The 13191-nt window shown below is 39.6% G+C and overlaps 1 protein-coding gene across 1 annotated transcript in view; it reads left to right on the top strand.

Annotated features, from left to right (window-relative positions):
* LOC128666291 (protein SSUH2 homolog) overlaps positions 1 to 13191 on the top strand; it is a 35532-nt gene that overhangs the window by 13491 nt on the left and 8850 nt on the right. Inside the window, exons 5-10 of the mRNA XM_053720780.1 lie at positions 2036 to 2165; positions 2701 to 2761; positions 3980 to 4104; positions 4183 to 4245; positions 9755 to 9834; positions 10004 to 10096. Coding sequence (XP_053576755.1) covers positions 2036 to 2165; positions 2701 to 2761; positions 3980 to 4104; positions 4183 to 4245; positions 9755 to 9834; positions 10004 to 10096 — 552 coding nt within the window. The remainder of the gene's footprint in view (positions 1 to 2035; positions 2166 to 2700; positions 2762 to 3979; positions 4105 to 4182; positions 4246 to 9754; positions 9835 to 10003; positions 10097 to 13191) is intronic.

Below are 13191 nucleotides of genomic sequence, written 5' to 3'. Positions count from 1 at the left end.
GTAGTTTTTACATTTTTCACAAGTATTGTTTTATATACTATTTATTTCTATTGATTGTTAAAGCACTGTTTCCACTTTGGCGTGAACTGAAAACAAAATGTTGACTATTCATATAATATTTTCTTTTACTGGAGTTTAACATTACTTAAACTGTAAAGTGGGAACATGCTGCTACATTGTTTCTCCCTAAGAGACCCTTAAACAAGATTGTGCCTTTGTGAGTGTTTTTTATATGGGATGTGTCTCTATGCACGCTTAGTCAAAACTCGTTCACAAGAGTATGTTTCAAAGTGCCAACATTATTGAACTTGTAAACTGAAACAAGCATTTGTGACTTGTGAAAGTTTAAGAACGACCATATAGCGATAGCAAATTGGTGCACAGTCTGTTCATCTTGACAGTGGTGCGGATGGAAACAAATTATAATAGTTTCCTATGAAAGTTGTGATTAAGCAATCCCTTTGAAAATCCCGATTTTAAAGACACTGATTTACAATCAAATATGCAAATGAAACATAAAACTGTGCCATCTGTAGATGTTTTATGTCTTGAAATTACTATATAAGCATGCCCATCATTCCAATATACGTATGGCATTCATTAGCTTATTGAGTGTTGAGGATGTAATGCAATGACAATAGGTTAAAGGGCCTAGGTACATAAGTGTTATGCCCTTCTTGCCCGTCACCATGCAGCAGCCTCTTAGAACAATGCTACCCCTTTTTTTTTCCCGGGACCTGTCACAATGCAGCTTCAAGCTGGGCACCCTCTCTATATCTTGCAGCCACCGTTCCCTCATCTGTAGACTCCATCCCTGCCTGACCTGCTGTAACATCTGGCATCCACATGTAGTGCAGGTCCTGGCTACCAGCGCTTCCTGCCGGTGACCAAGACACCTCTGGCACCATCACCATGGAGTATGCTGGCAGCAGCACTCTGCCACATCTATGAATGAAGCCTGCCGAGCAAGGAATGCTGCCTGCACCAGGACAGAGTGGGGCAATTAGAAGCCAGCGGACATGCTACTGCCATTGGGACTTCGGCTGCTTACAGCGTTTACAAGATGGAGACGATAATCTTGTTTGGCACCCAACTTTGTCACCAGAATGGCACAAGAACAGCACTAATATACAGCCTCAGCGATTCGCTGGTGCAGGTGTTTGCAGTAGATCATAGTCCCACGGATACCTTTCAGCAGGGACTTGTACAGAACATATGTTTGATTCCTATTAACTGGGACTTGACTGGGGGAGTTTAAATAGTGTAGAAGTAGTAAAACATATTTTAAAATATATACTTAGTGACAAAATGATCTATATAGACAATAGTAGTTAGGGATGTAAAATTTATTTACATAAACATAATTTTAGTGTACAATGTCCCTTTAATGTCACACATGCAAAATAAGTGAAAAAAGGGGTTACATGTTTAGGGATTTCCTGTTACCTTAAAGGGACATAAAACACAAAATCTTTATTTAATTTAATAATTCAGATAGAACATACAATTTTAAACAACATTCCAATTTACTTCTATTAGCAAATTTTCTTCTTTTTCTTCTTATTTTTGGTTTATAAGCAGGAAGGTAAGTTCAGGAGTGTGCACGAGTCTGCAGTACTATATGGCAGCAGTTTTGGAACAATGTTACACATTAGCAACAGCATTATTTCCTGTCATGTAGTGCTCCAGACAGTGCACACTACCTATCTAGATCTGATAATCAAAGTAAATTTGGGTTGCATGTCGCTTTAAGAGGTGTGGTCTATTGTATCAGTCAGTTTTGGGAAACCTCCCAGTTTCTATTTCAAAAACAGGTACTTAACACACTACAAATACTTTTTTGGAGCTTTTCAGTTGAAAACTTGATTGATCACTCGAGAAACTCACCTGACAAATTGGTTAGAAAACGAAAAGCCTTTTCATGGAGCAAAATGCTGATAAATTGTAATTAAGGTCTTTATTTCACACTTTTTTTTTTGTGGTAGCTAGGCCAAAGCCTTTCCACATTTGACTCTGTCCTCTCCCTTCTTTGCAGAATCCCATTTATTAGCGAAATCACTGCAAAAGAAGCATTCATAGAATATGTGAATAGTCACTGTTGTTATGGGACTGGTCCGGCTACAGATATGGTATTACAGGATATGCAACCATTTAATACTTATAGGGTAAGTGCCTATGGTTTGATAAATCTTTTAACTCAGGAATTGCATGTGCTTTTATGATGTTTCCTACGTAGAGTACACAAATTAAATGATTAGCTTTAAAGGGACAGTATATACCATGTAATCACAACACACTTCTGTTATCTTTTTTTATAGAATAATTTATCAATCAAGTCTAAAATTTTTATCTTGTTTTGCTGCAACTAATTTTCAATAGCTAAACTCTGCCTACCACTTGTTGAATTTGTAGGAACCAATCTGGACTACAAGAATAGCCATGGTCATTATTCTAGTATATAGTGCAATGCATTTCAATTCTTATCTGTTAAAGCCAATTAGAGAAATATATGTAACTGGGTTAGCCTTGTTAAGTCTGCAGTTTTATTATTTGGTTCTAAGAATTAAAAAAATCCACAATTTTTAGAGATAAATTGCATGAAAAGGGTGGAAAGTTGTTTCATTAATGCATAACTAAACCATTTATATTTAAATCTAAAGATTTTTACCGTCCTTTTAACTTCTATCTGTTTATTTCCAGTATCGCTTGGAAACCTTCACAGAGTCACGTGCCTGTAAATGGGTGACTGTTCCTTACAAAGGTCAGACACATGGGTAATTCTACATGTATTAAAGCAACATTAAAGTGTTTTTGCTTTTGTTGCATTTCAGAATACACTGTTCACCAATAGAGATGTGGTAGTTGCCCATACCAGCCAATAATCCCATAGACCAATTGGTCACAAACATGCACTTCTTGTTAATTATAAAATCAAAATAAACCGTTTAATCTTAACCTTTATTTTAATGCTATTTTTTTTTTTAAAGTACTTTTTTATAAGAGATATTTCTTTTGTTTAATCTTTCTTTAAACCCAGTCAACAAATTGTCATGTTTTGTGTTTTAAACAAATGGGCATTCAATCGAACATCTAGGGGCCCATTTATCAAGCTCCGTACGGAGCTTGTGGGCCTGTGTTTCTGGCGAGTCTTCAGACTCACCAGAAACACAAATTATGGAGCAGCGGTCTAAAGACCGCTGCTCCATAACGCTGTCCGCCTGCTCTGATGAGGCGGACAGGAATCACCGGAAATCAACCCGATCGTACTCGCTCCCTGCTGGCGGACGATTGGCCGCGAGTTAGCAGGGGGCGGCGTTGCACCAGCAGCTGGTGTAATGTTAAATGGGGAGAGCGTATTGCTCTCTGCATTCAGTGAGGTCTTGCGGATCTGATCCGCACTGTCGGATCAGGTCCGCAAGACCTTTAATAAATAGGCCCCAATACGTAAAAAAAATCCCCACCTCTGACATTGGTTCAAAATATATTTGACAGTTTGTATAAAGAAAAGAAAAGTGTTTGTATGTTTCCATTCCAGACAGTCTAGATCCCTGACGAAGGGCTGTGTATTCATCACGAACCGCGTAAGCTGTTTACCTTCAAGTGACTGCTTATAAATAATAATTTTACTGCAAGCTAAAATAAAAGCTACATTTTTATATCTATTGACTTACGTCTGCTTGGATAATGTTGTAAAGTCCATTCTAGACAACCTTTCAGCTGTTTTGCTTCAGTGGTACTTTCTTCAGACATCTTGTGATGGACACAGAGAGAGATAAGGAGATGTGTAATGGAAAAATAAAATAGACTAAGATGAAAAGTTTAAGTAAAGAAACAAAGGTGCTAGGCATCAGGTGTTTGTGTGTAGGGTGTTTAGATCAGGAGAGATTGTTTTGCCAAGTATGGTTGGTTCCAGACCATATCATTATCTTGCACATGTGGCAATATGTTCTTAGAATATGGCATCTATACCCCCTAACAGGTCAGACAGTGGACTCCCTGGCATACGGACAAGCCCCTCTCCCTTGGGAGATTAATGTACCTGTTCCTACTTTCTTTAAGGATGAAAAACACAAAGCACCAGTTCCTCACACATCTTCCTTAAAGGTAACATGGTAATAAAATATCTACCAAATCATAGGGCTTATATCGCCAATATTTAATGGCATATGTTTTCTCTTGCAGCCCTGCCCACAGTGCTTGGGGATAGGCAAAACTGTGTGCACAAAATGCCATGGTGTTGGCCGGGTGAGTAGGATCCATTGGGGCATATAGGGTACTGGAAAACTGGAAAACTGGAGCAGCAAGGAATACAGGCAATGGGGTCGATTTAACAAGGGCCAAATGACCCCTGTTCCCCTGCGAGCCCTTAGGCTCGCCGAAAACAGCAGTTAAGAAGCATCAGTCTTAACCCCTTAATGACCGGACCATTTTTCAATTTTCTTACCCTTAATGACAATGGCTATTTTTACATTTCTGCAGTGTTTGCGTTTAGCTGTAATTTTCCTCTTACTCGTTTACTGTACCCACACATATTATATACCGTTTTTCTCGTCATTAAATGGACTTTCTAAAGATACCATTATTTTCATCATATCTTATAATTTACTAAAAAAAAATGATAAAATATGAGGAAAAAATGGAAAAAAACACACTTTTTCTAACTTTGACCCCCAAAATTTGTTGTTGTAGTTTAGAAATACCCAATGTTTACATGTTCTTTGCTTTTTTTGCAATTTATGGGGCAATAAATACAAGTAGCACTTTGCTATTTCCAAACCACTTTTTTTCAAAATGAGCGCTAGTTACTTTGGAACCCTGATATCTGTCAGGAATACCTGAATATCCCTTGACATGTATATATTTTGTTTTAGAAGACATCCCAAAGTATTGATCTAGGCCCATTTTGGTATATTTCATGCCACCATTTCACCGCCAAATGCGATAAAAAAAAAAAAAAAAGTTCACTTTTTCACAAATTTTGTCACAAACTTTAGGTTTCCCACTGAAATTATTTACAAACAGCTTCTGCAATTATGGCACAAATGGTTGTAAATGCTTCTCTGGGATCCCCTTTTTCAGAAATAAGACTTATATGGCTTTGTGGTTGCTTTTTGGTAATTAGAAGGCCGCTAAATGCTGCTGCGCACCACACATGTTTTATGCCCAGGAGTGAAGGGGTTAATTAGGGAGCTTGTAGGGAGCTTGTAGGGTTAATTTTAGCTTTAGTGTAGTGTAGTAGACAACCCCAAGTATTGATCTAGGCCCATTTTGGTATATTTTATGCCACCATTTCACCGCCAAATGCGAGCAAATAAAAAAATTTTTTTTACATTTTTCACAATTTTAGGTTTCTCACTGAAATTATTTACAAACAGCTTGTGCTATTATGGCAGAAATTGTTGTAAAAGCTTCTCTGGGATCCCCTTTGTTCAGAAATAGCAGACTTATATGGCTTTGGCGTTGCTTTTTGGTAATTAGAAGGCCGCTAAATGCTGCTGCGCACCACACATGAATTATGCCCAGCAGTGAAGGGGTTAAATTAGGTAGCTTGTAGGGAGCTTGCAGGGTTCATTTTAGAGATCAGCCTCCCACCTGACACATCCCACCCCCTGATCCCTCCCAAACAGCTCTCTTCCCTCCCCCACCCCACAATTGTTACCGCCATCTTAAGTACTGGCAGAAAGTCTGCCAGTACTAAATAAAAGAGTTTTTTTTTTTTTTTTTTTAAATAAAAATGATAAAATATTTTAGTTGTGATGGACCCCTGCCTTAGCACCAACCTCCCTGATCCCCCCCTCCAGCTCTCTAACCCTCTCCCCTACCTAATTACCGCCATCTTGGGTACTGGCAGCTGTCTGCCAGTACCCAGTTTGGCCCCACAAACCAAACTATTTAAATTTTATTTATAACTTATTTGTATTTTTAATTATTTCTGTAGTGTAGCAGCCCCCCCACAATACCCCCTCCCAAAAAAACTTTTTTTGTAACTTTTTTTTTAACTTTTTTTTTTTCCCCTTCCTTCATTGGTGTCAGTGTGGCTAATGTGCGCACGTGCACGCGCACACACGTGCACACGCGCACCCGTGCATATGCGCGCGCATCGTGCGCGCGCGCGCATCGTGCACGCGCGCGCACACGCTCCCTCCTCCCACCGGACAAAGGCACCATCAGCACCATCACTACCGGTGCAGAGAGGGCCACAGAGTGGCTCTCTCTGCATCGGAGGCTTGTAAAGGGGTATTGCAGGATGCCTCCATATCGAGGCATCACTGCAATACCCTCAGAGCTGCTGGAAGTGATTGTGATCACTTCCAGCACTCTGTTAGACAACTGACGTACCAGGTACGTCCATTGTCATTAACTGCTTGTTAATGCATGACGTACCTGGTACGTCAGTTGTCATTAAGGGGTTAAAGGGTCACAAAAACCCAAATGTTTTCTTTCATGATTCAGATAGAGCATGCAATTTTAAGCAACTTTCTAATTTACTCCTATTATCAATTTTTCTTTGTTCTCTTGCTATCTTTATTTGAAAAAGAAGGCATCTAAGCTATTTTTGGTTCAGTATTCTGGACAGCACTTTTTTATTGGGGAATAAATGTATCCACCAATCAGCAAGAACAACCCAGGTTGTTCACCACAAATGGGCCAGCATCTAAACTTTCATTCTTGCTTTTCAAATAAAGATACCAAGAGAATGAAGAAAATTTGATAATAGGAGTACATTAGAAAGTTGCTTATAATGTCATGTTCTATCTGACTCACGAAAGAAAAAATTTGGGGGCAGTGTCCCTTTAAGACTGCTGCTCCTTAACTGTATCCGCTGCCTCTGAGCGGTGGACAGCAATCAACCCAATCCTATACGATCGGGTTGATTGACACCCCCGGTGAACAGCCAATTGGCCGCGAAACTGAAGGGGGCGGCATTGCAAAAGCAGTTCACTAGACCTGCTTGTGCAATGCTGAATGCCGACAGTGTATGCTGTCCGCATTCAGCGATGTCTGGCGGACATGATACGCTGCATGTATCATGTCTACCAGACATTTGTAAATCGGCCCCAATGTGTCTACTGAGATTGTGTAGCATAAATATCTAGGGTGGTGGGTTGTATTGGTGGGGAAATGCTTAAAGTGATGGTAAACACAGTGTTAGAAGACATTAAGAGCTAGATTACAAGTGGTGTGTGTGTGTTCCCAGTAAATATATATGTATTTGCTTATATACATACAGTATATATTTATGTGTTAATACGTGTATATATACATATTAACACATAAATATAAATATGTATATATTGACATATATTTACAATTTGCTACCATCGCTGCGCTACTTACACCCTTCGCTGCGCGAGGTTCTCATGCAGTGTCTTACAGCATCAGAATGAGGCTCCCATAGGAGCCTATGGAAGCACACTGTCGGGAGCGCAAAGCGATCGCGAGCTCGCGTTCGCATTTCTGTCAACTTATAATACCAGCGCACATTAGCGTGCGCTGGTATTACTCAGTGGAATGCAAACATTGCTTTCACGAACTTGTAATCTGGCCTTAAATATGAAATCCTTCTATATGAGAAATGATATCTGTACAAGTACTTTATAGTAAAAATGCACCTGAAAGGGTTAAAAAGTTTCCGTCAGAATTAAAAAAATCGGGGTTTCACATCTCTTTAATTAAATCCTATAGCCTTTATTATCTCATGACATTTTACCCCCTACTTTTATCCACATTTCTGGTCTTAACCCCCATTTTATTTAAAATCATACTTGAGTAGACCCAATACTTAAGGCATACCTACAAGCACCATTTACTCATACAGAGGGCAGATTATATAGTCATCAGTCACACATATACATAATAGCTAACAGCAGGTAAGGGATCAGTAACTTAGCATGCATATATTGTCAGCAATACCTACATATAGAACACAAGTAAAATATCATAAAAAGGAGGAGGATATGTATTAGGTAAATCCATATGTAAAGCCACGTATGACAGATATGTAGCTAGTACTGGCAGATACATAGGATGTTGTATAGCCAGCATAGAAGACAGGTATTTAGCCAGCAATTAGACATACAGCAAACAATATAGTAGTCTCACACATACTGGGGCACTATGCAGCAATTACACATAGAGCAAACAATATAGTAAGTAGTCTCACACATAATGAGGTACTATATACAGTAGCTAGTAATTACACATACAGCAAACAATATAGTAGTCTCACACATACTGGGGTGCTATATAGCCAGCAATTACACATACAGCAAAAAATATAGTAGTCTCACACATACTAGGGCGCTATATAGCCAGCAATTACACATACAGCAAACAATTTAGTAGTCTAACACATACTGGGGCGCTATATAGCCAGCAATTATGCATACAGCAAACAATTTAGTAGTCTTACACATACTGGGGCGCTATATAGCCAGCAATTACACATACAGCAAACAATATAGTAGTCTCACACATACTAGGGCGCTATATAGCCAGCAATTACACATACAGCAAACAATATAGTAGTCTTCTTCATAAACTAAATACAGTATCTACATTATACCTTCTCATATCCTCACCTCTGAGAGTGCAGGGCCCCCCAAAACGCAGGCCCTGTGCAGGTTCCCCTCTCGCCCTGCCCAAAGGGCAGGCATGGCAGGAGTTAACTAAATTATGTCCAGATAAAGCATATCAATATATAAGAAAAGTAGATAAGCATTTTGATTTGCAAAGGAGTGTTTTAAATGTATATATTCATGATTCAGATATAGCATGACATTAAAAAAAATCTTTCCAGTTTTCTTTCATTATCAAGCTGTGCACAGTCTATTTATATGCACACAGTGATTAGGTAATAATTGTCACATGATACAAGGGACAAGAAAATCAAAATAAACTTTGAAATTTGTCATTAAAATGTGTTATTGCATTATCTTTTTGTTATGCATTTCTTGATATTTAGGGGTTGATTTATCAAAGGCTTTGCCAGTCTTCGCCCCTCGACGACTGCAGAATCTCACAAGAAAACATGCAGTCTCCTCTTAGGTGGAGAATTTCAATCTCCCTAGTCTCATCCGACCGGGGAGACTGAAAGCTCCTGCCTGGCCTGCACATGATTTGCTGTGTGCGGGCAGGGAGCAAGATTGCACAAAATAGCGCTCTTGTGCAATGCTGAATTCCAGCAGCGGAATTCAGCCCGCCAGAGGTGAGCTGCAGAGGACAGGGGCGCATATCTACACCCCTGTCCGCCGTAGCTTGATAAATCAACCTAGGGTTGCCACCTCAGTCATGTTTTCCTGAACACTTATGAATTGTACATGCTGCAGGGTATGCTGGGAGGAACATGAATAGTGCTGTCCATGATCACTATTTGTGGGCTGTCCAGCGGTGCAATTCATGTACCCCGCTGCACACCCTGCAGCATGTGTAACTCATAAGTGTGTCCAGGAAACATGGCTGAGGTGGCACCTCTAAATCGACCCCTTAATGGTCCTTTAACTGGTTTAAGACCACTTGGAAAATGCGGAAGTGGAATTTGGTCACTGTTTTATGGATCCACACCTGTAAAATCTGGGATCACAAGAAAATAAAAAAGGTTGATCTATGATGGCTTTGTGTCTTTCATTAACCATGTATTTCTAGATGTGCCCGATGTGTTCTTAAACAGTATTTATCACATTTAATATATTATGAGGGCGCTGATAGGTTCTGAGTCACATATAACTATTTCCCTTGTCTTTGTCGTGTACAGATGCAGTGTCAAAGATGTAACGGAACGGGGATTTGGTTCAAAGAGAGCTGTCGTGACTGCATTGGAAATGGGACACATAGGTGAGTTTGGCCATTCAAAGGGAAATGCAAGAACACCATATTAAGGGGAAGAGTAGGAACATCTTTGTTGGTTTAAGGAAATTATTATCCTTTTGCTTTTTCTGTGCTTTGTCTTTTTCTACAGATAATTACTGCTTTATTAATTTATGTTTTACCTTTTTTTACACAGTTGCAGGAATTGCTCTGGTAGCTGTCGTGTAATCTGCACCGGCTGCACTGGCAAAGGAAAGATTCTGAACTACATCCAGTTGGATGTGACATGGTAAGGGCACAATTTAATTGGCTATCTACATTTTGTGTAATGTTCCCATCACAAAAATCCATTCCCCTCAATATAGAAGTAATCCAGATTTGTTCCTCAACAATAGATTCATTAAAGGGAAATGAAACCCATTGTTTTTTTTTCTTTCATTATTCAGATAGTGCATACCATTTTAGAATAACTTTTCATTTTACTTCTATTATCAAATTTGCATCATTCGCTTGGTATTATTATTATTACCAGTTATGGAGTGCCAACAGACCAGTTGGAGTGCCAACAGATTCCGTAGTGCTATAAACATAGGCATGATATGCAAGGTAACATTTATAGGTAACACGTGGGTAGAGGACCCTGCTAATAATTGCACTGTTGTAGTCAGCTCTCATGAAGATGATCTACAAACAGCTGGACTCATAGGGGCCTATTTAAGAACGTGCGAGCGGACATGATCCTCCGCGGCACATCGATAAATGCCGACAGCATATGCTCTCGCCATTTATCATTTCACCAGCAGTTCTTGTGAACTGCTGGTGCAATACCGCCCCCTGCAGATTTGCGGCCAATTGGCCGCTAGCAGGGGGTGTAAATCAACCGGGATCGTATTCGATCGTGTTGATTTCCGGCGATGACTGTTCGCCAACTCAGAGCAGGCAGACAGGTTATGGAGCAACGGTCTTTAGACCGCTGCTTCATAACTTGTGTTTCTGGTGAGCCTGAAGGCTCGCCAGAAACATGGGGCATCAAGTTCCATACGGAACTTGATAAATAGGGCCCATAGGCTCATATGCTTAGGGGGTTCAAAGGGAGCAGGATGCGAGGGAGAGTATCTGGAGACAATGTATGAGATATAGGGGGAAGCAGTGCAATTGAGTGCTTTGTGTGTCAGAGTGAGAATTTTGTGTTTAAGTCTGGAGGCAAGAGAAAGCCAGTGAAGGGATTGGCAGAGAGGTGCGGCAGATGAAGAGCAACATGTAAGGAAGATGAGCCTGGCAGAGGCATTCATTATGGATTGTAAAGGAGCTAGGTGGCAGCTAGGTAGACCAGAGAGGACAGAGTTGCAGTAGTCGAGGCGGGAAAGAGTGAGAGAGTGGAATAAAATCTTAGTTGTATTGTGTAAGGAAGTGTCTAATTTTGAAGCTGTTTTAAGGTGGAAGTGGCAGGAATTGGCCAAAAACTGAATACGAGGAGTGAAAGATCTGAGTCAAGTGTGACCTCAAGACATCGGGCATGCAGGGTTGGGGTAATGATGCAATTATCGACAGTTATAGAATTTTGGAAGAAGGGGAGAAAATAAGGAGCTCCGTTTTGGAGAGATTCAGCTTAAGGTAGTAAGAGGAGAGACAAGATGAGATATGAGACAGTTAGTGAAACGGGTTAGCAAGGAAGGGGATAGGCTTGGTGCAGAAGTAGATTGATATATGTCTGTAAATATATATATACACACATATAAATGCATATTTATACATACAGATTATATATATATATAAATATATATATAAACACACACACACATATACATAAACATCTTTAACATATGTATCTCTATGTTAAAGCCCTTTGCCTGCACATGATATGTTTAAGCCCTTTTGGGTGCAATTTTATTTTAAATAATATTTATTAGATAGTGTTATTATGAGTGTAACTATACTTTCTAAATGTATTTTTGATGTATTTTGTGCAACTTTTTAGTTTTGCGATATAGTTAATCAGAGATCTGAAGTCGCAGTATACATTCTAGTGTAAATCGCACACATAAACACAAACTCATATACACACATGCGCATACATACACACAATTACAGACATATAAACACAAGCACATATACACAAACATACATATATACAAATGCACACATAAAGGCTTATATACACAAACACACGCACATACACTCATACATGCACATACACACATAAAGAGAAGAAGGCGCTCCAATGGTGGTGCAGAATGTTAAAACACAGCTAGAACTTCCCCAGAAATGATCCACTTACAAATAAATGGGTACTCACAAACGGAGCGCACTATAATGCTATTCTTGCAGGCTGGAGTATTCAGAGCCCACCAGCTAGCTCCCACCAGATTCGATGTAATCTTGAGTCTGGGATGAAAGAACAAAAAGGGGAGGGGAACAGGGAGACTCCAATGGTGCAGATGATCACTAATGCTTTCAAAGCCCCCAATATGTGCCCCTTCTGTGATTGAATACTCACATATGCTGCGGCGCACTATAATGCAGTGCAAGTACTGCAAGCTGGTATATCAGAGTCTACCAGCTGACTCACTCCAAAGAACAGGATCCACAGTCCAGCAAAGAATGGATATGAGACCCCAAAATGAAGCTCACAAACCAAAAAAAAATATAATTTAAAATATCCCAAGGCAAGGGATATATTTTATTAAAAGTAGTATAAAAACAATACAAGAAATTCTGCTACGCATTTCAAGATGCTGCTGGCACCTTTTCACTTCCAGCACTGCATTATAGTGCGCAGCATATGAGAGTATTCGGACCTTGTTCGGATGTCCAATTGCCAACCTTGGCCACTTCCATTAAGGCCGGACCTTCTGTCTCAAGGTCCGTTTTTCCATCAGGCTCTCAAATCATTAAATTTGAAGGTATGGAAATTGAACGCCTAGTGCTTAGGTGTAGAGGTTTCTCTGACTCGGTGATTAATACTATGTTACAGGCTCGTAAATCTGTTTCTAGGAAGATTATCGAGTTTGGAAAATTTATATTTCATGGTGTTCTTCTCATAAATTCTCTTGGCATTCTTTCAAAATTCCTAGAATTTTACAGTTTCTTCAGGATGGTTTGGATAAGGATTTGTCTGCAAGTTCCTTGAAGGGACAAATCTCTGCTCTTTCTGTTTTATTTCACAGAAAGATTGCTAAACTTCCTGATATTCACTGTTTTGTACAGGTTTTGGTTTGTATCAACTGAACAAAAACGAGGAAAGAACCTCCTTAAAGACTGCACTTGTAGCACTCTGTGCCTGGACTTTTAGTGGAGAAATTGGGAAAATTAAAATATAACTTTTATTACAATCATTTAAAATAACAACTCCAGTTAAAAACAACCAATGAACTGAAGGCCTTT

Source organism: Bombina bombina, chromosome 7, assembly GCF_027579735.1.
Source record: "Bombina bombina isolate aBomBom1 chromosome 7, aBomBom1.pri, whole genome shotgun sequence".
Classification (NCBI taxonomy): Eukaryota; Metazoa; Chordata; class Amphibia; order Anura; family Bombinatoridae; genus Bombina; species Bombina bombina.
This window is presented reverse-complemented; position numbering and strand designations above follow the sequence as displayed.